Below are 27,308 nucleotides of genomic sequence, written 5' to 3'. Positions count from 1 at the left end.
GACAGAGTGACGACAGCCTTCACTGAGACGCCCTGTCAATGGCTCACATAATGGAAACAATACCCTCACACCTTCTGCCTCTCCACAACTTCCTCCAAGTTCAAGGGATGCCCACTGAGTGACAGGAAGGGAGTCAATAGTCCCTTATAGCACCTGGCTTCAACACAGGATGCAAAGGTCGGTACGGCTCACTCAGGGATGAAAAAGTTGGTGAGGTCTCACAAGTCCAAATAAAAGCCGGAAAAGGGCAGCAGGGCTTTAGAACAGAATAGAAAACAGAATGGAATACAGCAAAATAGAATAGGAGGAGAAGAATCTACTACTTAGCTGGAAGAATTATAGAATATTTTTTATTCACATGGGATTCTCTTCATCTCCTAAATTTCACATGACAGGCCTGAAGACCTGATGCGGTGCCAGCTGTGTTTTATAATCATCCGGATAAAAGTACGGGAGTGAGAAACCAGCATACAGCCTCAAAGGTTCATCTAACATATCAGATATCATTTCAATAAATACTATTGCTCTTCCCAAATGCAAATTAGCCCTTGACTATTTGGAGAAAAGACCAGAAGGTCAATGGCTCTGGCTGGCTAACTAACTGCAACAAGGTCCTAAATGCAGATGCAATTATCACTTGTATACATATAGAAACCACCTCAGACCCCAGGCTGAGCACCCCACAACACTGATGAGACCTCCAGCTCGGCTGCTGCACACTGTATTGCTCTGCAGAGGCTCAGAGTCACTGGAGCAAGGTGAACAGAAGAAAATGCAGGCTCTTGGCTTCCTGCTGTTTGGATCCTCTGGACCATATGCTTCATTTGCTTTAGGCTGGGAGGTATGGGAAAGGTGAAGCTGAAGATGGGCTTTCATACAATATAAAGCATACCTGTATATTTAATAAATAGGCATATACAGACATGAACACATCCAGCAGTTGGCACACAGGAACCGTTACAGCAACCGGGACAAGGCCTTTACCAGGGACTGGAAGCGGCTGTCACTCAAAGCTCTGACAGAATGAGCTATGGCCACATTTTTGTTTTGTTTTTTTTCCCAGATTTCTCTATGTAGCCTTTGCTTGCTGGAACTAGCTCTGGAGACCAGGCTGCCCTCGAACTCACCAAGATTTGCCTGTCTCTGCCTTCCAAGAACTGAGATTAAAGGTGTGTGCCACCACCGCCTAGGTTTATGGCCTCTTTTTAAAACTTACCAAAATGCCACCTGGCAGAGGTGCTAATGTTTCAGGACTTTAATGATGTCTAATGGTGTCACAGAGACACTGGAAACCTGGGCTACAGCACTGCCATGGGAACGTGACGATGGAGCACCCTTTCAAAGGACAGCCACATGAGTATAGCTTGCCTTGGGCATTCTATCAATTAGTGGCCCAAAGCTCTAGCCAGGCAACCCCAACTGGAGTACAATGAACTCCCAGGACACCCTGTAGCTTAGGTGTTATTGTTTCCAGAGATCTGAGGTGTTATTTTTCTCCAAGGAACCTCAATTGTCCACATGGTATGGGGTGTTTCATTATAAAGAGGCCAAGGACCTCGCAGTGTCATGCTTGGCTCCCTCAGCCTCGGAGTGAGGGACTCAGGGATGGAGTAGTGGTGGAACCTGGACCTCGCTGTGGGAGAGCTTTGGGCCCCGTCAGTCAGTGCAGTCTGGTGGCCATGTGCAGAGAATCCAACATTCAGGCCTGGAAGGCTCGCTTCACTACTAATGAGCATAGCCAACAATGGGTAAGAAAAGGAAAGATGAAGGAAGCCATGGTTTTGCTCACTGACTACAATATTGACCTTGGTTGAGGTAGAAGTGGAAATTCATGAACTGAGGACCTGAGTAGTCCCCATTCTCTTTCTCTCTTTGAAATAAGTCGCTTCCTGCCTTGCTCTTCAACCACGTCCCAGGATTTCTGAAGAGCAGATTCTGAATGCCAGCCCATAGAGTCTATTCACACGGCGGTGGTGCATCCCCAGGAATCTATACTCCTACAAGGACTCCAGGGGTCCCTAACAAGCTCACTCATTCCTATGTGTCACTACAATCACATGACTGATGATGCCTGAGGTGATGGAGACTGACTAACGGACACCGTGTCACATGCTAATGTCAGAGTCCCCCTCCACATTAGCTCCATACTGTCGTTTTGGCAAACACACACCTCATACCAGTTCAACTCAGCAAATGTTTATTGGGCACCGAGGGTAGTCAAGGCACAATACCAGAGGCTATGGGCACAATGACAGGAAGGCTGGGCCTCACTCTCAGGAGGCATACAGTCGATTAGGGAGACAGACATGCTCACAGAAATACAAGGCAGAAAGAGGTGAGCTCTGTGCCTGAGATAAAGATGGTGGGAGAGCAGGGGACACACATCATCTCAGGTGATTGACACAGGAGTGGCGAAGAACGTACAATTTACACAGGTGGGACTGGAGCGAGAGCTACTTCAGGCACAGAGGAGGGCAAATGTGGCAGTGTTCAGAGGTGGGAAAGCCGTCTGCTTGACTGGTGCTAAAAGCTTAATGGAAGGAGTTGAAGCTGGAGGTTGAGGGGCTGTCCTCAGACTACATGGCATCACCTGAAGTCTCATTTAGAAGTCTCATTCTGTAGGAAATGGGGAGCCATTGATTATGAGCTAGTGAGGGAGTCGACCTCATTTCCTCAATTCCAGACACGCTTCTACGAACAACACGGGATTGACTTTAACACCAGCTTACTGTTGTTAACTTTATGGGCTCACATCTCAGGGTCTCAAAGCAAAAGGCAGCTCAGACCTGATGGCCACACATCCTTTCCAAGGCTGCGCAGAGCTAAGACGTAGTAGCCTCAGTAGGTAAAGGTTGAGCTTTCCTCACAACTAACCCTGCACTAACTCCAGAGAAAAGGAAGCAGTGGGCAGAGCACAAGGACAAAGCCGACTTGCAACCTAAGCGCAGCAGGGGTAAGCTCAGAGGAAGCAGGGGAACCATGGGAAATGGTGGAGATGCAAGGAGTAAAATCCGAATCACCCGAACTAAGCCACTTTTTTTTGGAAGGCCTTTGGCGTCACCATGCAGCCCTCCGGCCCTCTGGGTGAAGATTTCCTGCAGCCAAACTCAGTGGAATCAGCAGATGCAGTTGCTATGGACCTACACATAGTTCTCTGCTGATGCAAGCTCCTAGGACCCTGCCTAACTCTCCAGCGAAGATGGGGAATGACGCCCTCCTCCCCCGGGGCCACCCCAGCCTGGGAAGGGGTGCGAGGCCACTGCTGTCCAGGTGGATACAGCAATGCTGGTCAGTGACGGTTCACCCAGGACCTCCACCCCAGCTGAAGTGGTTGCTTGGGTGGGGAGCACGGAGGAAGCTGAAGTGACAGCAGGGTTCCCAAGGAGAAAGGTTCCTGCGGTGCTGGCGTGCACCTCTGGGCTCGATGCCACAGGGCCCCCGCCTCCATTGCTGATGGTCCACAGGCATGGGTAGGGACTGCCGAGACAGAGAGACAGGAATCGGTGACGATACTTCAGCAAAGAGATGCTACCCACAAGCCCATGTACATTTCCAGAACCTCTTGAGAGTGAGAGGAAGGGCAAAGATGGGCAGTGATGGGAAGGGGACTTCTGGCAAGGACTGTGTCTCTAGTCTCTATTTCTGCAGAAAATCCAAGAGACTCAGTGAGATATGGTAAGTAAGAAAAAAAGGCTAGATTCTGGTGCCGGCCCCGCTAATAACACCTTCCTCAGTCTCAAACAGCGTTTCATCGTCTGACACCCCCTTGCAACTGTCTAACACAGCTAAGGCAGTAAAGGAAGGCTCTTCTACTGTACGAGCAGTGGTATGACCTCCCTCTGGCCCAGGCAGGCAATGAGATAGATACATCCAGTGGGACATTGCCCCCAGAAGCCCTTGGTGTGGCTCCTCTACCACAGATCGGCTCTGTGGCCTTGGTCATATAATTTCATACCTCTGAATCCCACTCTCTATATCCTCAAAAAATAAACCATTCTGGGTGGCTCAGAAATTGTTGTAGAGGTTAGATTTAAAAACAAATATGTGGTGTCACGCATGTAGTATCCTCTAAGGGTTTTCTATCACGCTCACATCCCAGGGCCTCACCTCTCAACTCTGCTCCCTGGTACAAAGCCTGGAGAGATGGCCCCATCTCTCCACCATCTCTACCCATAAAATGCTGTAGCCACAAATCAAAGAGTTTATCCCCAGCTGCAAAAGAGCCATCCGCTTGTCACTTTCATTTCCTGCTGGCTTAATGTCAAAACAATAACTTAAACTGGTACATTCAGGAAGCGATGCACATGAGTTCCGGGAGATACACAAAGCCTCCAAGTCCCACTGTGAGCAAGTTCCTCACTGTGGTCTTACCTGGGCCCTGGATTGATTGGTCCATTGGTGTGGGGTACAGACAAGATGCTGGCATGAGGTGTGGAGGACAAGGAAGTCCAGCTGTCAGGTCCCGAGAAAACTTGCAGATTATTGGTTGAGCTTTCTATCAAATTCACTTCGGGGAAATAACAACATTTCACTTGACAGAACATGCAAATATGGTGACCAGTGACATCATCTCATGGCAAAATAGGAAGACGCTTGTGGTTATTGAATGTCAACTGCAAACCGGGTGCTGCTCGGGTTAGAACCTCCCCAAACACCTCCCCATCGTCACTTTATAGACAAGGTGCCCTGTGTGACGCAGATCCACCTGACTCCCTTCATCGTCTGTTGCCCTTCAAGAATGGACCATAACCGCATCCCTAAACAAAGTCCCAGGGATGCCAAAGCCCAGAGGAGATTTCTGAGGTCCTGGCCTTCATTCTCCTTAGAGGTCCCAGGAACAAAGCGGTGCTCCGCTTCATCTGGGTGTCGACTACAGAATCGTTGGATATGTAGACACAGAGGGTGGAATGGGAGCTGCCCAGGATCGGGAGGTGCAGGAAGGCACAAGTCAGTGCTAAGATCGAGCACACAGCGTGGGGACCAGAATTAATACTGTGTGGTGGGCTGGGGCGTAGCTCGACTAGCAGAGTGCTTACCTAGTGTGCATGAAGCCCAAGATTTGATCCCCAGTACTGCATAAACCAGGCGTGAAGGTACACCCCTGTAACTCCAGCACTTGACAGTAGGGGCAGGAGGACCAGAAGCCTTAGCTACATACTTCAAGGCCATCCTAGGCTATGTGAACCACTGTCCCAAAATTAATTAATTATTTAATTAGTTAATAATAATGTATTATATCCTAAATTTTTACTAAGAGAATCTTTTTTTTTTTTTTTTTTTTTGGTTTTTCGAGACAGGGTTTCTCTGTAGCTTTGGAGCCTGTCCTGGAACTAGCTCTTGTAGACCAGGCTGGTCTCGAACTCACAGAGATCCGCCTGCCTCTGCCTCCCGAGTGCTGGGATTAAAGGCGTGCGCCACCACCGCCCGGCTTAATCTTTTTTTTTTTTTAAAGACAGGTTTCTCTGTATAGTCCTGGCTGTTCTGAAACTCACTCTGTAGACCAGGCTGGCTTTGAACTCAGAGATCTGACTGCCTCTGCCTCTTGAGTGCTGGGATTAAAGGCATGCACCACCAATGCCTGGGGAGAACCTATTTCATATTTTAAATGAATGTTGATTTCCGTGAACATAGTAACAATTTCCCTGTACATGTGTGTGTGTGTTTGTGTATGTGTGCATCAATATATTACTGTATACATTAAATGTATATATTTTTATAAGGAAAGGATACTGTCTTGTACTTTTTTGAATCTTCATTTGAATGAGTAGTGTATATGAAAGAAAATATGAGGCTGGAGAGATGGCTTGGAACTTAAGAGCACTGACTGTCCTTCAGAAGGTCCTGAGTTCAATTACCAGCAACCACATGGTGACTCACAATCACCTATGAGATCTGGTGCCCTCTTCTGTTATGTAAGCATACATGCAGGTAGAACACTGTATATAAAAAAATCTTTAAATAAAAAAAGAAAGGAAAATATATGAAGAAGGAATGATAGCGGGCCATGGGGGAAAGGAAGGAGGAGATTCCTATTGACAATCCTATTGTGTCTCCCAACGTTCATGCATTAGGAACTTAATCCTAATGCAGCCGTGTTGATAGGTGGGTCCTGTGAGAATTCTCATGACTGGAGTGACACCATTACTGTGAAGGGGGATTCTTTATCTTAAAAAATAAATGAATGTAGTCCCCTTCCTGCTCTCCTCCATGTTATGGCGCAACAGCAAGAAAGGCCAGTGCCTTGGTCTTAGACTAGCCGGCTTCCCTTGTGAGGGAATAAATTCTTTTTCTTTACAAATCACCCTACCTCAGACAATAAGTCCTGCAGCAGAAAGCAAAACCAGGCCTGCTGCTGCTTTTCACGGCTGACACTTGCAACCTCGTTAGTCTCAGCTCTTACCAAACGGTACCCCACCTCCACCTTCTGTCCAGATCGGTCCCCCAGGGAGCCCAGGCTCTTTCACCTGTCTGCGTCCACATGGGGACCGCCTCCCCCGAAGCACCCTGCATCTCTGCCAGCGATGCCTAGCATCCTCCCTTTCATTCCTGTGACTCCCACTTCCGTCCCCTTTGGGCATCACTTCCTGCCCACCAGGCCGACCAACTCACTGTTTTTTTTCCTTCCCACAGTCCGTTGGTCTGTGTGTTTTACAGATTGTCTCCCAAACTTTAATGTGCTTACCGGCACCTGGGGATCTTGTTAAAATACACACTCTGGCCCCAGAGCGGAGCCTGAGACACCAGAGAGCTAACAAGTTCCCAGGCGATGCTACAGCTGTGAGACCCCCATTAGACCACTCATTCCCCTGAATTATGATTGATTCTTGATGTATTTTTGTAGCTCCTCTGGGGGGAAAGCCTGGGTCTTAATCACCTTCCTAAAGGAGGGCTCGGAAGAGAGATCCGTGTGCAGAGCCCAAGAAAGAACCTGGAAGCAAAGCGAGGCCCTGCCAGTCATTAAGCCGCCTTCTCCACACCTGGCAGCAGTGCCGAGGCTTCCAGGGAGAGATCACCCATGACCAGGATGCCTTCTGCAAACGCAGAGCTCAGGTGTCACTGAGGAAGGAAAGCGCCATGAACTCATCTCCCGCGGCATGAACTGCACTCATCTGTGTATTTGGGATTGGTCATTCACGTTAGGACAGGGACCTCCACATGGGTAAGCTATCTGAACATCTCATTCATGTGCCTAAAGCAGAACCCGGCATGTAATTGATCTTCAGGAGTTATGTGGTGCATGAATGATCAAAATTAAAAATTAATCTTTGCTTTCATCCGCCTTCTTTTTTTAACAAAACTTATATGCGGAGAAGGTCTGAGGATGCAGAAGGCCAAGACTGACCAGACAACAGCCAATAAGGAAAAATGACAATACCAATTTTAAAATAAGGCTGGAAAATTATAGGAGTGGAGTCTGCATGTCGCCAGCTCAATCAGAGACTTGAACAGACTGGACTGTGATTCTCCTGCACTGGACCCAGACTCCTGAACCAGGACACAGTGATAAGGAGGAGCCCTCGAGGACAATGAGATGAGTGTCTCAGACCCCACAACTTGACTTAGCATTAGACATCAGCCTAAAATGATCAGTACATCAGGACCCTGAGTCGAGGCCTTTCATACCCATTAGAGACCATGGCCGGGGCTGGGGCTGTAGCCCAGTGGTAAAGTCCTGGCTTACTATGTATGTGCCCTGGGATCAATTCCACACACATGGAAGGTGAGGAGACTAAACTCTCCTATCAAATATTAGTATATGAAATAATACATATACATGCATTGTGTGTGTGTGTGTGTGGTGTGTGTGTGTGTGTGTGTACTATAGATGAAAAGAATTCCATCTCCAGGTACTTCTTCTTAACAGCTATGCTCCCCCAAGGTACATGCCCAAGGGTTTAATTAGCAGAACCACACACCTGAGGGAGAATGGTTTCTATGCATGTACGCAGATGGGTAAGGAGCCTGCCGATGTCCTCGGAGGCCAGGGTAGTGCTCACAGCCATGGTGGGTGTGGGGAGCAGGCAAAGGCAAAGGCGTAGCATACTGGTAATTGGTATTTCCCGCTGTGCACATGCCATCCGGATTGGAAAGGATCCAGCCTCCCACTAGAATAGACAAGAAGAAAATGCAGAAACTTCCACACCAAACTCAGATAACAAAAGTCATTCTGGCTTAACTAAAGTAATCATTAGTCTAGGAAACATTAGATGTGTGTATAACTCCCTGTCTGCAGATACTCGGGTTGTTTATGTGGTTACACAGGAAGAGGAAAGGTCCCTCTCTTCTCTACCCAGTGGGAAATGATGTTTTCCAGCAGGGCCTACAAATAGAATTCTGAGAGCATGGAAAATGAGGAGCTAACTCTGCACCACAAACCTTTCACTGAACTTTCAAAAGCCCACAAAACACTTCCTAGAGATGGTTGGTGAAGATCCTGACCAGAACATCCTATATTAAGTGGGTTTCTGGGAAAAATTAAGACTTAGCAAGGTGAGCCCTGAAACAAGAAGCCATCTCAGCTTAAATAACAAATGGACGCTAGCCCAGGCCACAGCTGCCCCCCTTAAGCACAGTGACTGAGGTTCATCACCTAGATCACAGCAACGTGAAAGTGGAATTGGGTTGGGGCTGGAGAGATGGCTCAGTGGTTAAGAGCATGGACTAGTCTTCCAGAGGGCCAGAGTTCAATTCCCAGCAATCCGGATCATGGTGGCTCCCAACCATCTGTAACAGGATCTGGTGCCCTCTGCTGGCCTGCAGGTGTACTGCAGATCACTTGTATATGTAAAATATAAATAAAATGGGTTTTTTTTAAAAAAAAATTTTCAAAAAAAATGCAGCAGCATCCCCATCCCATTGACTTCTTCATCAGCTCCACCTGGATCAAGATGAACCACCCCAAATGTAGCCACCCCAAATGTAGCCACCCCAAATGTAGGTCCTCAGTGTGTTCGGAAATGGCTCTTGTGGCTTCCACACAGAGACAGCTCTAAAATGCTGTTCTTGTGGGGAGATCCAGATGTGTAAGTGAGTCAGCAGCTTTCCCTGCCCCCCCCCCTTACTGGCCTTTTCAGACCTACGCAGAAGACTTTCACAGGACATCACAGATTCTTCAGAAGGCAACCTGACCTCCAGGATGGAACTGCTTGCTCCCTTTACCCTTCCACAGTGAGCACCACCATCTCCCCACCCCCACCAGCAGACGCCTCGAGGCTCTTTCTGTAACCCAACAAACTATTTAAGTTCTAACCACATAGCCCTTTCCTTGAGTCGCTGATGTTTCTGTATGGCTCTCATATTCCTGCATGTTTATAATGTATATACTTCTATTTATCAATCAGTCTATTTCTTAGATTAAAATCATAGACACTTCAAAGGAAATTTAAAACTTCTCTATATTGATTATTAGATTCAGGATTCAGATGTTCACTAGGCAAAGCCAAACTCAGGATTAATTCTTGGCAAAAACAAGGCAGAGCCCACACTACCCCAAGACCAGTTAGTCTGCCCTGCAGTGTTTACACCTCAGGCTGTTTGCTGAGAGCATTACAGCTGGGGTGGGTCCACACTGGTGCTAACCTAAACCAGAGAGTATTTGACTACAGTCCCTTTAAAAGGCTTTCCTAATGGCTTCTCTGCAAGGCTCTGCTGACAGGTCTGCAGAGAAGATGACTTACAGTTTGGGGCTAGGAGGGGGTGAAGAATTCCAAAGCTCTCACAGGGCAGCAAGAACCATTCTCGACAATCCACTAGCATCAAGCTAAAGGGCATGTCAGCCAGAACTGAATCAACTAAGCAGGGCTGGCATGCTCGCAGAGACCGAAGCAGCAAGCACAGGGCTTGCACAGGTCAGCACTAAGTGTTCTGCATATATGTTAAGGCTGTCAGTTTGATGTTTTGGTGGGACCCACTAATAGTGGAAGCGGGCATGTCTCTGACTCTTTTGCCTGCTCTTGGGGCTCTTTTCCTCCTATGGTGTCTTCTTTAGTTGTGTTTGGTTGTTGTCTCTTAGAGGTCTACTCCTCTCTGAAAAGGAAATGGCAGAGAAGTAAGTCTGGGGGAGAGGAGGGGGGAGGAGCTGGAGGGAGGGGAAATGGGGTCAGATGTATTGTTTAAGAGAAAAATCTATTTTCAATTAAAAAGGAAACTGAGTCAGAAGTCAGCCTCACTCCCTCGTCACTGTTCTAGGGTTACCATTGCCACAAGTCTGGCTCCACCATGAGGCCGCTGCTGTGCTGGGGCACGGAGAAAGAGGCTCCACCAGGAATGTCTGGTGCTACCTCAGAATCACAGGTGTGAGGAGCTCCAGGACTCCCGCCCTCCAGAAAACTCAACTACATCCTAACACCTGAGGCCGCTGCCAGCTGAGGCACTGCAATGAGGACCCCAAAATGAAGAAAATGAAAACTCCAGACCAAAGAAGCAAGAGTGAAAAGCGTGAAGGGAGAAAATAAGCCTGGATACCTGTAGGAGATCTTAACAGAGAGCTAGGGCGTGCAACATTTATGACTTCCATTCCAGCGTACTACCTAAGGTTTGCTTGGACTTCTTCAGCCTGGGAACCTGGCTTCTCTCTAGGAACTCTAGGAAAGGCAGACACTTGCCTCAGGTTAGAGGAATGATCGATGGGGGTCTCGATTTGGACTAAGCCTGACACAATCATGACAGGAAAACGAGGATGGAGAGAGATGGCTTCCCGTGTGGCCCCACGTGCCTCCCACATGCTATCACACCACTCACGGTGAGAATAGGTCACGTGCTGGCTCTCAGAGACAGCCTCCGGAATGTCCTTTAGGTGGTTTCTGGAAGAGTAATGAAGATCACAGAGTCTGTTACAGTCCAGCATAAAGCACATAAGTCTCTCTGCAGAGGGTGATAAACTTCTTGGAATAAGAACAATCAAAGCTGCTATCCTCCCCAGGTTGCCTTCCCAGGGACACGGAGTCTCCATGGTAACAAGTTTACTTTTCCTTCCCCATTAGTCTTACAGCGTCACTTTTTACTTTGATTTGATTGGTTTTATGATTCTTTTACGTGCCTCACAAGATGAGACAGTAACAACAACAGTTAAGATCTGCACAGGGCCAGGCGGTGGTGGTGCATGCCTTCAATCCCAGCACTCGGGAAGCAGATCTCTGTGAGTTCCAGGACAGCTAAGGCTGTTACACAAAGAAATCCTGCCTTGAAGAAAAGATTAAAAAAAATAAACTGCACAGGGTTTTGGGAGAATCCATATGTGATATATTAGATCCACCAATAGTGGGATTAAAGACATGAGCACCACAGCCCAGTGGATTTCTGAATTCTTTCTATCATGGCATGCTACTATCATTTTGATGTAGATTTTGTCACCTGGTGTACATCAGCTTGTTCTTTAGGACTTCTGTTATCTCAAAAACTTATCTAAGCTTGTCTTCTACATCATCAAAATGTTCCTAAACATTGAACAGAACAGATTCCTGTGGTATAGCATTAAAAATGGCTGTCTATCAATCCATGACCTTTAAAAGGAAAAGGAAATATTAGACATTTTATTTAAAAAAAATGGTGGAGGCAGAGGCAGGTCAATTTCTGTGAGTTTGAGGCCAGCCAGCCTGCTCTACTGAGCTAGTTCCAGAACAGCCAAGGCTATATAGAGAAACCCTGTCTTGAAAACAAAAACAAAAACAAAAACAAAAACAAACAAAAAAAAAAAACAGTGAAAAATTTGAAGCTTGGTCAGTAAAGTCAGAACACTGCAAAGGTGACCCTCCCTGTACTTTAGGAGTCAATAGAAACAGGAATGGTTTACACTGCTCTTTTGTTTTAGCCTCCATGGAAAAGAAAGGCAGGGAGTTGGCAAGACCCTCACGCAAACTGCTAGATCACCATTCATGCCAGGACAGAGATCCTACATGAAGAAACGGGGGCAATTATTAGAGCCATAGTCATGGCTTGGAGAGCATAGCTGAGTTTGTAGAATTCTTGTCGAGCACACGCAAAGTTCTAGCTTCACTGTGCAGCACCACACACGTGAAGCATGGTGGGGCATGCTTGTAACCCCTTGTGAAATGGAGGCAGAGAGATCACAAATTCAAGATCATCCTCACACACACAGTGAGTTCAAGGTCAGTCTGCTCTGCCTGAGATCATGTCTCAAAAACTAAAATAAAACACCATATTCTTCAAAAGCTTGGAAAGCGCAGAGAAAATTATTTAAAACCTAAATCACATTGTAGGTGGTTGTACTGCATTCAATAATCCACAGTAAAACAAGGCCAATAAAGCACCGACCTCTGCGGGCTCTCCTAGACCCATAGGAGCTGCTGTAGGGACAAACTACTGTCATTTGGTCTGGATTTTATTTTTGAGTTTGTTCAGCACTAAACTGACCATTGCAACACATTTCTAGCAAAGACAATCCAAGTTCAAGTTCTGCTCAGGAAGCCCCGTGTTTGCAGAATTCGGTTCACAAGTTCTTACTGGAATCCTTCCACTCACCTTTCCTTGGCATCCAAGAAGGCCTTGGCGAAAGGGTTGTACTTGATTTTGAGAGCTGTTATCTTGCAAAGACAAGAAGACGGGTTACCGAAACTGCACTGCAGACACAGCCCTGGTCCCCCCCACCCCCCCGCCCCCGTGAACTTCTGTAAAGTCACAATTCCCTCTTCCTAGTCTCTTCCCTTCCCATGTCTCATGGTTCACTACTGCACTGACTGCTGCGCTGTGGGACAAACACAGCAAACGATGCGCAAAGCGAGCCAAGTGGGCACAGCATTCGGGATCACAAAGAAGAAATAGCAAACAAACTACTGATGTCTGCAAGCGCCTATGACTCTGTGTGAAGGAAGAAAAGGAGTAAAGTACAACTCTTTCTAGAAAAGGGGAAGGGGTAGAGGTCAGGAGCAGATGCCCTGTTATTTCTCTTGGCTTAACCCTGGAAAGTTTGGGTGGGAAGTGAAGCTGACACTGGATGCAAAGGAGATTTCTGACTCTCTCAGCCAGCCCCACACTGATTCAACTCTTAGGGAAACCGTGTGAGCAATAGGAGGGTCCGCGCTTAGATTTTACACAGCTTGATCACCAGGGGATGCATTCAAACTCGAGGGATGGCTAAGCCAGGCTAGGGAATTTGCTAGAAGGATAGCCACTGCCAGGCAGGTGGTTCAGAGAGAACTGTCTGGCACCTGTGACCAGATGCTCAGTAACTGAATGACAAGGGCCAGTGGCTGAGAGCAAGCAGCATGGAGATGGGCAGAAACCACTGCCTGGGCCAGGACACTTCCCAGAGGCACAAAAGCCACATGGTCTCCCTTCAGCACAGACTCCTCCCAGAGAGAAGTGGGGAGAAGAAGGCTAGCTGAGAGACTGGGGGTGTTGAAAGACAGCACCAGTGGGGAGGATCTGGCAGTTTCTGTTCCCGCTGGCCCACTGCTGGGCTTCTGCCTGCATTACTTTATTGAACTGCAGTGACTCTCTCTCTGCATGCTTGTCCTAAGCTAGGTCTGCAACGTCATTTCACATGTGGAAATCAAGATGCCATATGATGACCAACAGGGCCCTTCGAAGGAGACAAAACATGGCAGACTCTAGAAACCTTCCTCGGAGATGCTAGTCCTGCTGCCTGGCTCTGTTAAAGCCTCCACAAAAAGAAACACATGTTTAAGCAACCAGGAGTTATCATTTTTTTAATGGTAAGATTGCCGGGCGGGGGTGGAGAGGAAGCATTTGCTTCTATGTGGGGTGAAAACTTGGCACATTTATCAAAATCCTCAACATATTCCCTGTGCAGAACAATGCTTTTTCTAAGTGTTCACTATTAAGCAAACTATGATAGATTGATTTCCCCAGCAGCATACTTAAAAACAAAACAACTTAATTTCTGTTAGAGGCAGGAGGTTGCTCATATGAATGTCATACACCTATATAATCAAATACCAGAATGGTTATAGGAAAAAGAGATATGGCTGGATATAACTTCAAAAAGAGAGATCCACTATGTACTATCGAGTTATTTAAGGGAGGAGAGAAAGAAACATAGAGCTGATGTTTACAACATGAGCCAATATATGTGAAGGAATCTCTATATGAAATCTGGTCCAGTCTGGACTGAACCTATCTGAACCGGTCGAGACCAGTCTGAACCCGTTTGAACCGGTCAGAACTGGCCTGAACTGGTTTTGAATGGGCTGAACTAGTTTGAAGCTGTCTGAACTGTTCTGAACCAGTTTGATCCCATCTGAACCAGTTTGAACTGGTCAGAACCACCTGAACTGGTTTGAGCCAGTTAGGACCGGTCTAAACCGGTTTGATCCGGTCTGAACCAGTCTGATCCGGTTAGAGCTGGTCTGAACCAGTTTGATCCGTTTTGGTCTGGTTTGAACCAGTTTGAACTGGTTGGGACGGGTATGAACTGGTCGGAACCGGTTTGAGCTGATCTGAACCAGTTTGAGCCAGTCTGAACTGGTCTGGTCAGGTTTGAACTGGTTGGAACCGGTCTGAAGCAGTCAGAACCGGTTTGAGCTGGTCTGAAACGGTTTGGTCCTGTACGAGCCGGTCTGAGCCTATCTGGACCAGTTTGATCTGGTTTGAACCGGTCTGAACCGGCTCCATCCAGTTTGAGCTGGTCAGGGCCAGTCTGACTGGTTGGATCCGGTTTGATCCGGTTTGATCTGAACTGGTTTTGATCCAGTCTGAACCTGTTTGATCCAGTTTGAACTGGTCTGAACCGGTTTGATCTGGTTTGGACTGGTCTGAACTGGTCGAGACCGGTCTGGACCAGTCTTATCCGGTCAATACTGCTCTGGTCCAGTCAATACTGGTCTCGTCTATTAGAATCCAGTCAAGAGCAGTCTGCTCCGGCCTAGACTGGTTGAGACTGGTCTTGTCTGGTCTTGTCATGTCTGGTCCGGTCTGGTCTGGACAGGTTTGGACGGGTATATTCTTGTCTGGTCCAGTCTTGTCTGGTCTGCTCTGGTCGAGACCGGTCTGGACCAGTCTGGTCTGGTTGAGACCAGTCTTGTCATACGTATCATAGCAAAGTTGGAGGAAATACACTTTAAAGCTGGTCATTGTAGCTTTCACAGAGAGTGTGCCTCCAAAAGAAAAAAAGCTTTTTCCTTCTCATTTTTACCTTGCACACTCTGCTAGCCATCCATCCTATATATATATATATATATATATATATATATATATATATATATATATATATATATATTGGTTTTTCAAGACAGGGTTTCCCTGTAGTTTCTAGAGCCTGTCCTGGAACTAGCTCTTGTAAACCAGGCTGGCCTCGAACTCAGAGATCCGCCTGCCTCTGCCTCCCGAGTGCTGGGATTAAAGGCGTGCGCCACCACCGCCCTGCTTCATCCTATATTTCTTTAAAGAAATCTATATTATCTTTCATTTTTAAACTTAACCAAAAAGAATCCATTGCTTCCCAGTTGGTTCTGACGATTCGCAGGGCTTCCAGCCCCTGGAGAAAAGGATGAACTCAGAACTGCTCACAGAGAGGCCAGGCTTGGGATTTAACCACTCAGCACTCAAGTGACTGAGTAGGAAAGAAACCTGACTGTGCTCAGAGAGAAGAAGCTGACAAGTAGAAGAGACTGTGTTATGAAAACCATAGATCCAGGTGTCAACCCCAGAGGCTTGCTTCCATAACAACAGCAGATGCGGCCAGCCACCCTACCAGCTAACGCTTCTCTCAGGCCCATCAACTTGCTACCGACCAAGCACACTAAGGGACCCAAAACAATGACTCAGATCTCCAATAGACTCAGTAGTTTTATAGTGATATACAAGTGTGTCTGGTCCACACCGGGAGAGGCTGCTTTGGTGGACTGCTGTCACATGGATCTTGAGTGTGTCCCAAAGACCCGTATGGGAAGGCTTGGTATCCCTGGGAGCTGGTGGAATATTTAGGAGGTAGGACACTTAGTCAGAGGTCTTCAGATCACTGAGACATGCCCTTGAAGGGAATTGGAGGAGGCCTGTTGGTTTTTTCCCCTACAAAAATAAAGGGGGCACTTGGACTGTACTGGAGCCTCCAGAATGGTAAGACAAAGTAAAAGTTTCTCTGTCTTGTCTCCTGTACCTGTAGTAGTGACCGAAAGTTGACTAACGTGTGGACCCTTGGCAAACAGAGACTCTACACTGACTTCACTATTTAGCTTTATCACTGTTGAGAGAGTCCAAATCCTCAAAACTTAAATTCTGTTCAGTCTTACTGGCAATAAAAAGATGCCCCACCAACTCTACCATGCACTTCCATGTAACTTTGACACACACACACAGACACGGGGCCACACAGATGTATACCCAGGCACACACTTGCTTACCTCCTCGTTCTGATAGGCAGTCACAGCAATGAACTGCGTTTCAGGGAAGGAGCAGTTCATGACCATTCGATGGGCGCCTCCAACACGCACTACGTGAACCTGAGGCTCGTATTTATGCAGCGAGTTCAGCATTATCTGTTGACAGGGAGAAAAGGTCTTAGAAAGCAAAGCTAAGCCTAGGACATCAGAGTTGATCAGCCAGCCAGCACCATGGGTTTTTCACAAGTTCAGCACCCACCCCAGCTAGGAACAGACACATGAAGTCCTATGTGAAAATGAACGGGGACATTTTTTTACAGGCATTCCCAGCAAGCCTCACACTGACACTCATACCAGGGTCAGAGGCAAACGGCCAAAGTTAAGCTTTTTCGATTCTACCCAAATCCCAGCTTCCAATTTCTTGCTTCCTTTGTGTTCTATATGACAATATACATTTCAATCTGTTTAAATATATATTTGTTTATATATGAAGAATTCCAGGAATGCAAAACTGTTAGCCACGCCTACAGGGTAAGGAAATCTAATATCAGAAAGTTATACAAAATTTACTCTTCATGATTTAAATGCAAGGCTATTTAAAGCCTTGTGCTGTGAGATATAGTGAGGCAGGAACAAGCAACCTTCAAATTTGTACTTTAATAAAGAATATTCTGGCTAACACAAAGCCTGGGATTGCGTTACTTCTACCTCCTAAACTCTGAACTCCTGTGTTCCTGCCACTTAGCACAGAGAGAAAGGAGAAGACCCAGGCTCAGAACAAACAAAGCAAAGCATGAAGGGCTGGGGAGAGGAACAGGCCTTGCCCCCCAAGTCCCATTTCCAATGCCTCCAAATGGTCTGCATTTTATAAAGCAACTAACAGCCTTACCCAGGGAGCTGGATTTGCAACCTGCCACAGAAATGGAGGAAAAAAGGCTCCACATCGTGTTTACCTAATTGGAGATTTTAAATAAAACATTCCTTATTTAAGGTTTGTTTGGATTTTTTTCTGAAAAAAAAAAGCTGATTCAATATTCTATTGATAATTATCATAATGCCCAAGCAGAAGAAGTAATTATTTCATTTAGGAGCAGCTTTTTATTAAGGTATTTGTCTATTGCCAACATGCCACTTACACCAAAAAAAAAGGAGGGGGGAGGAAAACAAAACCTGGTACCCACAAACATCTCCCTCCCTGGGCTGGGTAAAAAGCACCGCAAGCAAGACAAAACGGAAAAGAGCCTGGTGATTAAGTAAACTAGTGCACTCTCTCTCGTTCTCTTAACATCAGGAAGTCCATTAAAAACTGAAGCACCAATTAAGAGCTGTTTATTCCTGTTTACATTTGGACTCCAGGAAATAACCGGCTTCTGTGGGCAAAGAGGCTGGTGAGGACCCCTCTAATTGCCTAAATGCACCCTTGATATTTCTTGATTGGTGTGTGGGGAGGCCGCGCGTACCTGCCCACCTCCGGTGAGCTTGTTGGTCAGCTTCACTTTGCTGAAGGAGATAGGAGCTTTCATCCAATGAGCCCCGAAGTTGGGAGAGTCCGGGTGAATGTAGACACAGCTGTGGCTGGAGACCTCAGGCTTGCCTGCGGGAACCCATTCCCCATTGACGTACTTCCAGCGGTGACTGTCTGTCGGGACAAAGTCCAGCAGGAAGGAGTACATGGCATTGGGGTCCAGTCCTGTGACGCTAATCTTCAGCACAGGGAACATCCGTCTGAAAGAAGCCAGAAACAGCCCTCAAAGGGGACATTAGAGAATCCCTTCTCCTCCTTGCCCCAACGGCTTTTCCGCCCCTAAGACCTTCCACGGAATAATCTAGAAGGGAGGCCACACAGACAGCAGCTAAGACCGCAGCCCCAATACCACCAGAGCCTCTTTCCATTAATGCATTTGACATTGAAGTTGACTATAAAACACTGTTCTGTGTGTTAAAATCTGCAAGCCACCGGTCTAGTCATTTCCTACAGAAGGACATGTGTGTCCTCAGAAGCTGCATTCTCACGCAGCTCTGTCTCTAGCATCCTGAGGCTATAGATCCACCCGCCCCAGACTCGCACGGAACCCTGATTGGGAATAAAGGTAGCAGCATGTGGATGGCTGCATCGGAAAGCAAGCAGGAAGTGGGATTTTGAGGGACCAACTAGAGTTCTTTTCCTACAGGACTTCTCAGAGACTTACCATACCCAAGCTCACTGTGGACACAGGAAGGAGTGTGAGACTGTGTGCACCCTAAACCCCGCCTGTCTTTGACCATTTTGTTTGGGATCTCTGTTTAAGGCAAATACCTCCTGAGATGTAAATATGAGTTCACTGGTCTTTCGTCAACCCTCTAGAACAATGCCAATATTTACATCTATCTAAATATCTCACTTCTGATGCTATAGCTTATTTATTACCCACTTCTGATGCTATAGCTTATTTATTACCCACAAAGAGAAACCACATAGCCACCATCACTAAGTTCCCCCAGTTCTTTCTAGACTTCCTGTTTTCAAAAGGAAAAGACAAGGGAAGTGGTTTCTGCCAGCCAGGGACAAAGTAGATACCGCATGTGCTCCCAATGTCCAAAGTGACCCAAGGTAAAATTCTAGAACTGGAGGTCATGAGGCTAAGGGCAGAGTGCCAATACTTAGCACATTTGCCAGGTACTGGAATAAATACTTCATGAGAATCAGTTCACTGATTTCCTGCAGCTTGATAAAGCCTCCTTGCTGTGACACTAGTTTCAATAAATGAGCTTAAGTATGTGCATCAGAAAGAAAATGTCTAGGGGAGAAAATGCATCAGATAATGTGTTCCCAGCCCATATTTTTGGCTGAGAATCACATGTCCCACATCACTGTCCTCCTCGAGATGATTTCTCTTTCAGGTCACCGGGAAGGCTAGTGATGTAGCATCTTCCCTGTTCCACTTTCTTCTGCTTTTTTTCTTAGAAGCAATAGAAGGGGTTTTTCGCCTTGACATCAGACTGAACTATTCCTTTTCTCTGTGTATTTAACATTTTCAAATAGTTTAATAGTATTGGCCCAGTGTAGACAAGAGGGGTTACTGAACACACAAATGTCATTTGCAAAGAAACATAAACGCAGACATCAGAGAGATCCATAAAGTCATTTTGACAGCTGGGAAGATGGCTTGTTCACAGGAGATATGGTCACAAGTGGTCTCTGTCTTCTGGTCCCAAACTTTTCCCAAAGCGATACATTTTGGGTCTTTTTTTTTATTTTCTTCTTCTTCTTTTACATTATTTAAAAAACCTTACAAGGGTGGCGTGTGGTCACTCGTGAATAGTGGCAGAGGCCAAGTGAAGGAAAGAGTAGCACTTTCGAGGCAGAGGCAGGTGGGCCTCTATGAACTCAAAACCAGCCTGGTCTACATAGTGAGTTCCAGGTCAGCCAAGATAACATCGTAAGACCCTGTCTTATAAAAAGAAAAAAAGAAAAAGCACAAGCATGACAAATAAATTGTTGTTTTGTGGGCTAAAGTTTAAAAGCACTGTGAGGATAGGAAGCATCTGTCGCAGGTTATTTTAACTAAGAGCAAAATCTGCAAAGCATGTCTGTTCCGTCACACTGAGCCCAGAATGATGCAACGGCTCAAGATGAAGGTGTGACGTCGAACACTGGGAGAGCCTAGTTCTCATTTACCATCAACAAGATGATTTAGCGCAAGGTCCTTTTCCAATGATAATAGCTACCATATGCACCCGGGGGTTAGTATATGTTAGACCTTACTTAAGCCTTCCTTCACTACAAGGAGGTGTTATTACACCCCTGTTTTAGTACAGAGGCCCCAAGTTTCCAATAAGCCTATTAGGCGAGGGACTAAAAGAGAAAGCCAGTCACGAAAGGTCTGCAGTACTGCTGCATGCTACAACACACATGAACCTTGAAAACACTAGGTTAAGAGAAAATTTTTTTCTCAAAGGAACACATATTGCATTATATGTAAATCTAGAATCCAGAATAAGTAAATCTAGAGAGGCAAAAGGCAAACTAGTGGGTCACTGATGGCTAAGGGATATAGAGTTCTTCGGTGGGGAGAACACAATGAAAAGTTCTATATCAGTTGTGAAGGATAAACAGTTCTGGGAATATGTCAAACCCATTGCCCTGTGTGCCTTACGTGTATGAGTGATATGTTATATGAATCACATCCCATAGTAATTCTGTCAATTAAATAAAGATGCTTGGACAGAGCTTGTATGAAAAACGATAGAATGATCGACTGTTTCATACCCTTTAATGATCCGTTTGCCAAGAACTTTATAATTATTCTTGATTTTGAGATCACCACATGGATGAACTAAACAATGACATGTGATTTTAATTTCTGTTATCACAATGGGGAATGAATAAATCTGTCAGTTTGTCAAAGGTCTTAGAACCAGACTAGATCTCCCTCTTAGCCAAGTTAATCTCCTTCCACCTCATCTCCCCCTGCCCCTCCTTTGTCTTAACCCACAGTGATCTTGAAACATCACCTATGACCTGTAATCATGACTCGTGGCAAGGTTTTGCTATCAGAGATGAAATCCACTTCTATTCAAAGTGATTTTTTTTCTTCCATTTTCCATCAAAGCATGATTAAGCACAAAGAGGGCTGAGTCTCTGAAGAGTTTAGAAACATGGGAATCACATGGAAATCAGCCTCTAACTCACAGATTACCAGCACTTAATTCATCCCTGGAAATGAATCTCCTCAAAGAAGAAGAAGGGATGATGGAGAGGGAAAGAAGAGAAGATGAGAAAACATGAACAACTTGTCCCCAAACACCATGCTTGATGGGTCATGGGTATTGAGTTTTACCTACTAACTTGGCTTTGGTTTTGTTGTGAAGCTAGCAGTTTTTATTTCACCAGCAGGAATCTTGGGAAAGAGCCCTGCTGGAAGAGGTTAGCAGGAGTTGGGGCTACAGAAGAAAAGTGGAAGCAATGAGACAAACTTTGCAAGGAGGGGAAAAACAGAGGCCGTCCAAGGCAACACTCAGGAGGTTTTGCTCAAAAATAGTTTTCACTCTTCCCGCCAAACAATAACAGTCACCAGAGGCTCACGAAAGCTGTCAGGGTTGAGAAGTGTGTGTGTGTGTGTGTGTGTGTGTGTGTGTGTGTGTGTGTGTGTGTGTGTGTTCATGTGCATATGTGTTGTATAATTATGAAACACATGAATGTTAATACATGAAAGTAAGCAGGCATAAGCTCAGCCGCAGCTGTCAATCATGTACCAGTCAGAGCAGTAGCATCGGGGGAGAAGAAGATTACCCAGGTGCCTATGATCTTTGTAACTTGTGATTGTAAAGTGTAGAGAAAACGATTCTTGGGCTACCCAGGCATGGAGGTGTAACCCCCGGTTTTCTCTTTTGTGCTGCCCTCCCTGGAAACTGCTAGCAGGAGCACATCACTAGAACCCCTACTTGTCAACCGATTCCAACCCTGCCTCCCCAGCTCCTATTTATGATAGTCCGGTAGCACCAGATAGGTCAGAAAATGCTTCCAACTTCTTAAAAATCTGTCCTAGATGAATTTAACTAACTCAAAATTATTAAACTGCATAAACTATGCATGAAATACAGCACTTACTTGCCTCTCAGATGAAGATGTTTATAGGTAAAGAAAACAAGTACATTGGGTCTGAGCTCACGGGCTACTGTCTTGGCTACTCAGGAGGCTAAGGCATGAGAGAGAAAAACTCAAGGCAAGCCTGGAGTTCCAAGTAAATTCAGGGCCAGCCTGGGCAACTTAGTGAGACCCTTCAAAAGAGGGCTGGGAATACAGCTCAATAGTACATCAGTTGCCTAGTATGTAGGCAGTCTCCAGTACTGGAAAGAAATAAGGGAGGGAGGGAGAGGGGGGAGGGAGATAGGAGGGAGGGGAAAGATAAGAAAGGAAGAAAGAAGAAAGGAAAGAAAGAATAAAAAAGAACAGGAGGAAAAGGAGGATGGGGAAAGGAGGGAGGAGGGAAGATATTTAATTTAGTTGCCTGTATAGTCAGAACTGAATTTTTTCCTGCAACCTAACACATAAATTCCTAGCTTGAATGGTGGAGGGTAAGGTAAGTACAGACCGGGACTGTTGTAGTTACCACTGTATCTGAAAGCTTATCAAATACAAATGACTAAAGTGTTTGCGGCTGCTGCTTAATTTGTAATGGGGAGAAAAGCAGAAAGAAGGGAAAAGGGAACTGTGAAGCACACATGCTCAAGGCTTAGCTCACTGATCTAACCGAAGCTTCTGGAAAACTCAGCCAGTCAGCGGCTCACAGGACCAGGCAGTAGGGCAGCTTTTCCATGAAGGAGGTTCAAAGTCTAAAATTATTTAAATAATTTTAAAATTTAAATACTGAAATTTTATGGAGGTTTTAAAAAAGGTAAGCAACACTCTTTTCGAATGGCAAAGGTACATTCTGCTATAATTTAGTATCAAATTGAATTTAATAATGTCTCAGAAAATTTTACTGCCTTTACTAAAACACTTGAACCATATTTTAATCTATTTATATTATTGTAATAGAGGGTCACCTTGGTGGCCAAATATGGGATCTAAGTACCTGTGCGATTACACAATAATAAAGCACAAGCTGAGTGCTCCACCCACAACCAGACCTGACTAAGTTTTTACAAACACCAACACTCATCTCCGAAAGAGACCAAATCCACTTAAGAGTTTGGGGTAATTCTTTGAAGTTAAAAATATTTTCTATCAAGAAAATAAACGAGTGAAATGAAATTTTCAAGTATTAAGAGTAATAAAATGTAGAGTACACATATGGGGGTCTGTTCAGAAAGGAAAATGTCATTGTCACGCAGGCTGATCGTTTCCCTACTGCTGGAATCGCAGTTTATAAAATGCACTTATTTACAGTATAACTTTGATTCACAAAGCAGTTTACTGTCACACAACGGCTCTCAGGTTCGTAATTCTCTCAGCTGTGCAAGGGATAGCTCATTTTCCATGCCATGTCTTATTCAAAATTAGAAAGCTAAGACACCGGGAACTGAAGCATTTTACTCAAGAACAAAAGCCAGCCTGAAGTTCGACTGGCTTCAATTTTTCTCCAAAAGCAAAACTTCCCTCCAGGTGTCAGAATAAGAGTCCTGGCTCAGCCGACACTCCTGCAGACATCCTTCAGAGTTTCATATCTTTGTGCCCGTGGGTACCAAAACGTACGTGAGCGCCATATCGGGAGGCAGTGCGCCTGAGCAGTGAGTCTCTTTCAGAACATTCGCATCTCCTCTGCTAAGTGCAAGCTTTTAATATTGCCTCAGAAGCCCCTTAACAGACTCAACTTCACAGTACCTGAGCAAGACAAGCAGAGAGCCGTACTTATAATCCCCACTCTTTTCAGGGGAGGATAGAAAAAGAAAACTTCTCGTCCCTGAGACAGGATACTGCGGCTTCGTTCGCTGTTACCATGCCAGCTCTCACAGGCACGAACACAATCCTAAAGGAGCCCTCACCCTCGAGGAAGCAGGTGGAGGGATAGGCGAGGTGGTTAAATCTGCCCTTTCCATCCCAGTCTTCAACTAATCAAAATTGTCTGACAAGTTTGCTGTGTTTAAGAGGAGACTGTCTAGTCTCCAGATAAAATCAACTTTTACATTTCTCTGAACAGGGCTGTGCGCACGTCTGCTCTGGGGTACGCAGTCAGTCAAAAATTAATACCGGTTTCTGACAGTTGAGCCCACTTCCCTGGTACACGGGGCATGCCCTCCTGCATAATAATCCCCCGTTTAATGCGTGTGTGAGACAGGTGGCTCCATCTTGCACTGCTCTCATGATCTCAGAGAAATTAAGTTGGCTGAGTGACAGCCAGCTGAGACCGTCTTTAAGGTGTTCCGTGAGAGCCTGGAGCCTCTGAATGAAGAGTGGCAGCCTCATCAGCACTAAAGGTGTCTTACCTTCCTCGCCCACCCTAGGCCAGCACAAGCAGGATGCAGACAAACTCACCTGCCGTTCTTGGTCACAATCATTTCATTAGTGACTTCCTTGAACCTCTGCCAGAGTGGGGCATCCTCCAGGATGATCTGAAGTTGCTTCTCCGTAGGATCTCCCTTCTCCCTCCCCGCCTGAAGCTCACTTTCCACCACATTGAGCAGGCGAGACACCGTGCCTTCACCAGCCTTCTGCGTGCCCAGTTCACTCATGGCCATAGGACCTCGCAAACTTTGCTGAGAGCCGCTCTTTGCTCTTTGCTTCCAGCTCCTTCCTCCCCTCACTTGCTGGCTCTTCGACCCCAGCTGGTCAGTGTCTGGGAGTAGAAGATGCCTTGGCTCTTGCTTCAGCTTCTAGTATGAGACCCCTGAAAGTCTCCCAATTATACCGCCAACCTGTTAAGCTTCAGTTGGGGAACAGGGTGGAGGGGGGAGAGGTGGAAAAGAAAAGGCCCTCTCCTAATTACTCACTGGGTCAGGTGGGAGCCAGCCAGGCTTTCCCATTGGCTGCCGTGCCTACAGTAGACGTTTAAGAAGAGTACTCCATCCAAATTATCCGGCTTTTATCTTGTTGTACCTGAAGAGGTCTAATCGGTGTATTGAGGACCATTTTCCCGTTAATTAAAATTATTCCAGGCCCAGACGGCAACAATCAGGCAAATCATGTCTGTGTATAAATTGTGGCATGTGGCACCTATAGAAGAGGAGGTGCCTGGTGAACTGTCCTGATGGAGCCATCCGCTCAACTCCCTCAGCCCTGCGCTAGCAACCTGGACAGATGCAGAAGCCCTGCAGGGAAGAGTGGTCTATGCTGAAGGTCAAGGGCTCTGTGCCAAGACACAAAACCTGCGACTAAAGGAAGCTTCTCTGTGTGCCATGCTCAAGAAACTGAAGTCAGAAGGAAAGAAAAGGACTGAGGGCCTCTTTCCGCTAGGGGGTTCCTCTGGTCATCTGCCTCCTGGCTGATCCCGCTCACAGTAACCCCTGAATCCAGAACGCTAATTTCTCTTATCTCCAGTCCTAGTAAAAGGGAGGGGGAAAGTGGTTTGCACCAAATTATTCTAAGAAAAATTCTGCCCCTCATGAGTGAGAATCAACTTTTTACATCATGAGGCAGACTGATGCTAACCCTTGTTTCAAAAAAAAAAGAAAAAAAAAAGACTCCAGTTCCCTTTTGGACAGCCATGGCCATGCTGTCCTCCCAAGGTGAATCCCCCTATTTCCTGAGAGGATGCAGTTAGAAGAAACCTTTCCTTTTACAAAAGATACAACACAGTGCTAGTGGATGGGAAGGTGGAAGCCGTGCAGGGAACAACCCAAGGCAGCCGAAATACCCCAATCCCCTGTAGAGCCTGGGTGCAGGTTTTCTTGTTGCTATAAAAGAAGAATGTCGGAGCAATGGAAAATGAAAGAGAAAAGTTTGGGGAAGAAGACCAAATGTGGAGGATGCCAAACACGAACTAGGTGCCCGCTAAGTGCCACACAGGAATGATGGAGACTTCACAGAACTACCCGCCTGAAAGAAAGAAGCGGTTGGAAGTAGTGTGGTGACCGAGCATGGTAAGAATATGAAGATTGTGGAGATGGTGACGTGGAAGCAAGGCAAGGTGGGGCATCCTGATTCGATGGTGTGCTGGAGAAAGGCTTCTCAACAGTGACTGAAAGGGACACAGGGAAAGGTGGGAGAAGAACCTCCAGAAAAGGAACCCTAACATGGCAGCCATGACTTGGGCCAATCAGGAGTCTACCAGAGAGCAGGGTAGCAGAACACATTGGTGAAGAGAAGGGTGTGGAAATGAGGAAACCAAGAGTCTAGCATGAATAGTTAGTCCATTTCCAGAGACAGGGATGCAGAGGGAGATGGTGAGTGAGTTAAGCAGAGCCAACTTCAGGTTGAAAAAAAATCAGTGTTTCTATTCTATCCTACATTGCTGCACTGTGTTTATCTGTAGTGTGGAGCTGCGGGCTGGCTTCCCGCCGCCTGGCTCCCGCAGGGCTAGCTTATACCCCGAAATAACAACACACAAATTGTATTCTTTTAAATACTGCCTGGCCCATTATTTCTAGCCTCTTATTGTCATCTTGACTAACCCATATCTAATAATCTATGTAACATCACAAATGGTGTCTTACCGGGAAAGATTCAGCATGTCTGAATGGCTGGCTCCATTGCATCTCGCATCTCTCTGAGGAGAGGCACGGTGGTCTGACTAACTTAGGAGAGGCATAGCATCTGACTGAGCCATCTACCTCACTTCCTTCTTCCTGTTCTGTCTACTCCACCCACCTAAGGGCTGGCCAAGGCAGTTACTTTATTAATTAACCAATGAAATCATCAGATAGATAGAAGACACACCTACATCATGAAAGGGACACAGGGAAAGGTGGGAGAAGAACCTCCAGAGAAGGAACCCTAACATGGCAGCCATGACTTGGGCCAATCAGGAGTCTACCAGAGAGCAGGGTAGCAGAACACATTGGTGAAGAGAAGGGTGTGGAAATGAGGAAACCAAGAGTCTAGCATGAATAGTTAGTCCATTTCCAGAGACAGGGATGCAGAGGGAGATGGTGAGTGAGTTAAGCAGAGCCAACTTCAGGTTGAAAAAAAATCAGTGTTTCTATTCTATCCTACATTGCTGCACTGTGTTTATCAGCCATAAACTCTTTTTTAATTTTTTTTTTTTGGTTTTTTTTTTTTTTGGTTTTTCGAGACAGGGTTTCCCTGTAGTTTCTAGAGCCTGTCCTGGAGCTAGCTCTTGTAGACCAGGCTGGCCTCGAACTCAGAGATCCGCCTGCCTCTGCCTCCCGAGTGCTGGGATTAAAGGCGTGCGCCACCACCGCCCGGCTCTTTTTTAATTTTTTAGAGATTTATTTATTATGTATGTGATTTTCTATCTTCTGATATGTCTGCAGGACAGAAGAGGGTGTCAGATCCCATTATAGATGGTTCTGAGCCACCATGTGGTTGTTGGGAATTGAACTCAGGACCTCCAGAAGAGCAACCAGTGCTCTTAACTACTGAGTAATTTTCCAGCCCTCTTATGGGCTCTCTATGGTATTTTAATATAA

The 27,308-nt window shown here is 46.1% G+C and overlaps 1 protein-coding gene across 1 annotated transcript; it reads right to left on the bottom strand.

The window, feature by feature from the left end:
- Positions 1-2,180: 2,180 nt before the first annotated feature.
- Positions 2,181-24,458, bottom strand: Tbx19 (T-box transcription factor 19). Its single transcript, XM_038349712.1, has 8 exons — positions 24,256-24,458; positions 17,759-18,023; positions 16,320-16,454; positions 12,481-12,542; positions 10,741-10,802; positions 7,917-8,105; positions 4,372-4,507; positions 2,181-3,477 (listed from the first exon to the last, which is right to left on the bottom strand). The coding sequence occupies exons 1-8, from the start codon at positions 24,456-24,458 to the stop codon at positions 3,183-3,185; spliced, it is 1,347 nt and encodes a 448-aa protein (XP_038205640.1). The 3' UTR covers positions 2,181-3,182.
- Positions 24,459-27,308: the final 2,850 nt, after the last annotated feature.

Source organism: Arvicola amphibius, chromosome 12, assembly GCF_903992535.2.
Source record: "Arvicola amphibius chromosome 12, mArvAmp1.2, whole genome shotgun sequence".
NCBI classification, from domain to species: Eukaryota; Metazoa; Chordata; class Mammalia; order Rodentia; family Cricetidae; genus Arvicola; species Arvicola amphibius.
The sequence above is the reverse complement of the archived record's forward strand: the minus strand, read 5'-3'. Positions and strand labels throughout refer to the sequence as shown.

Coding starts and splice junctions, on each gene's coding strand:
- Tbx19 (XM_038349712.1), bottom strand. CDS start 24,458: ATGGCCATGAGTGAACTGGGCACGCAGAAGGCTGGTGAAGGCACGGTG. Junction 18,024..24,255: donor ATTGTGACCAAGAACGGCAG/GTGAGTTTGTCT, acceptor GGCTTCTTTCAG/ACGGATGTTCCCTGTGCTGA. Junction 10,803..12,480: donor TTCTTGGATGCCAAGGAAAG/GTGAGTGGAAGG, acceptor TTACTCTTCCAG/AAACCACCTAAAGGACATTC.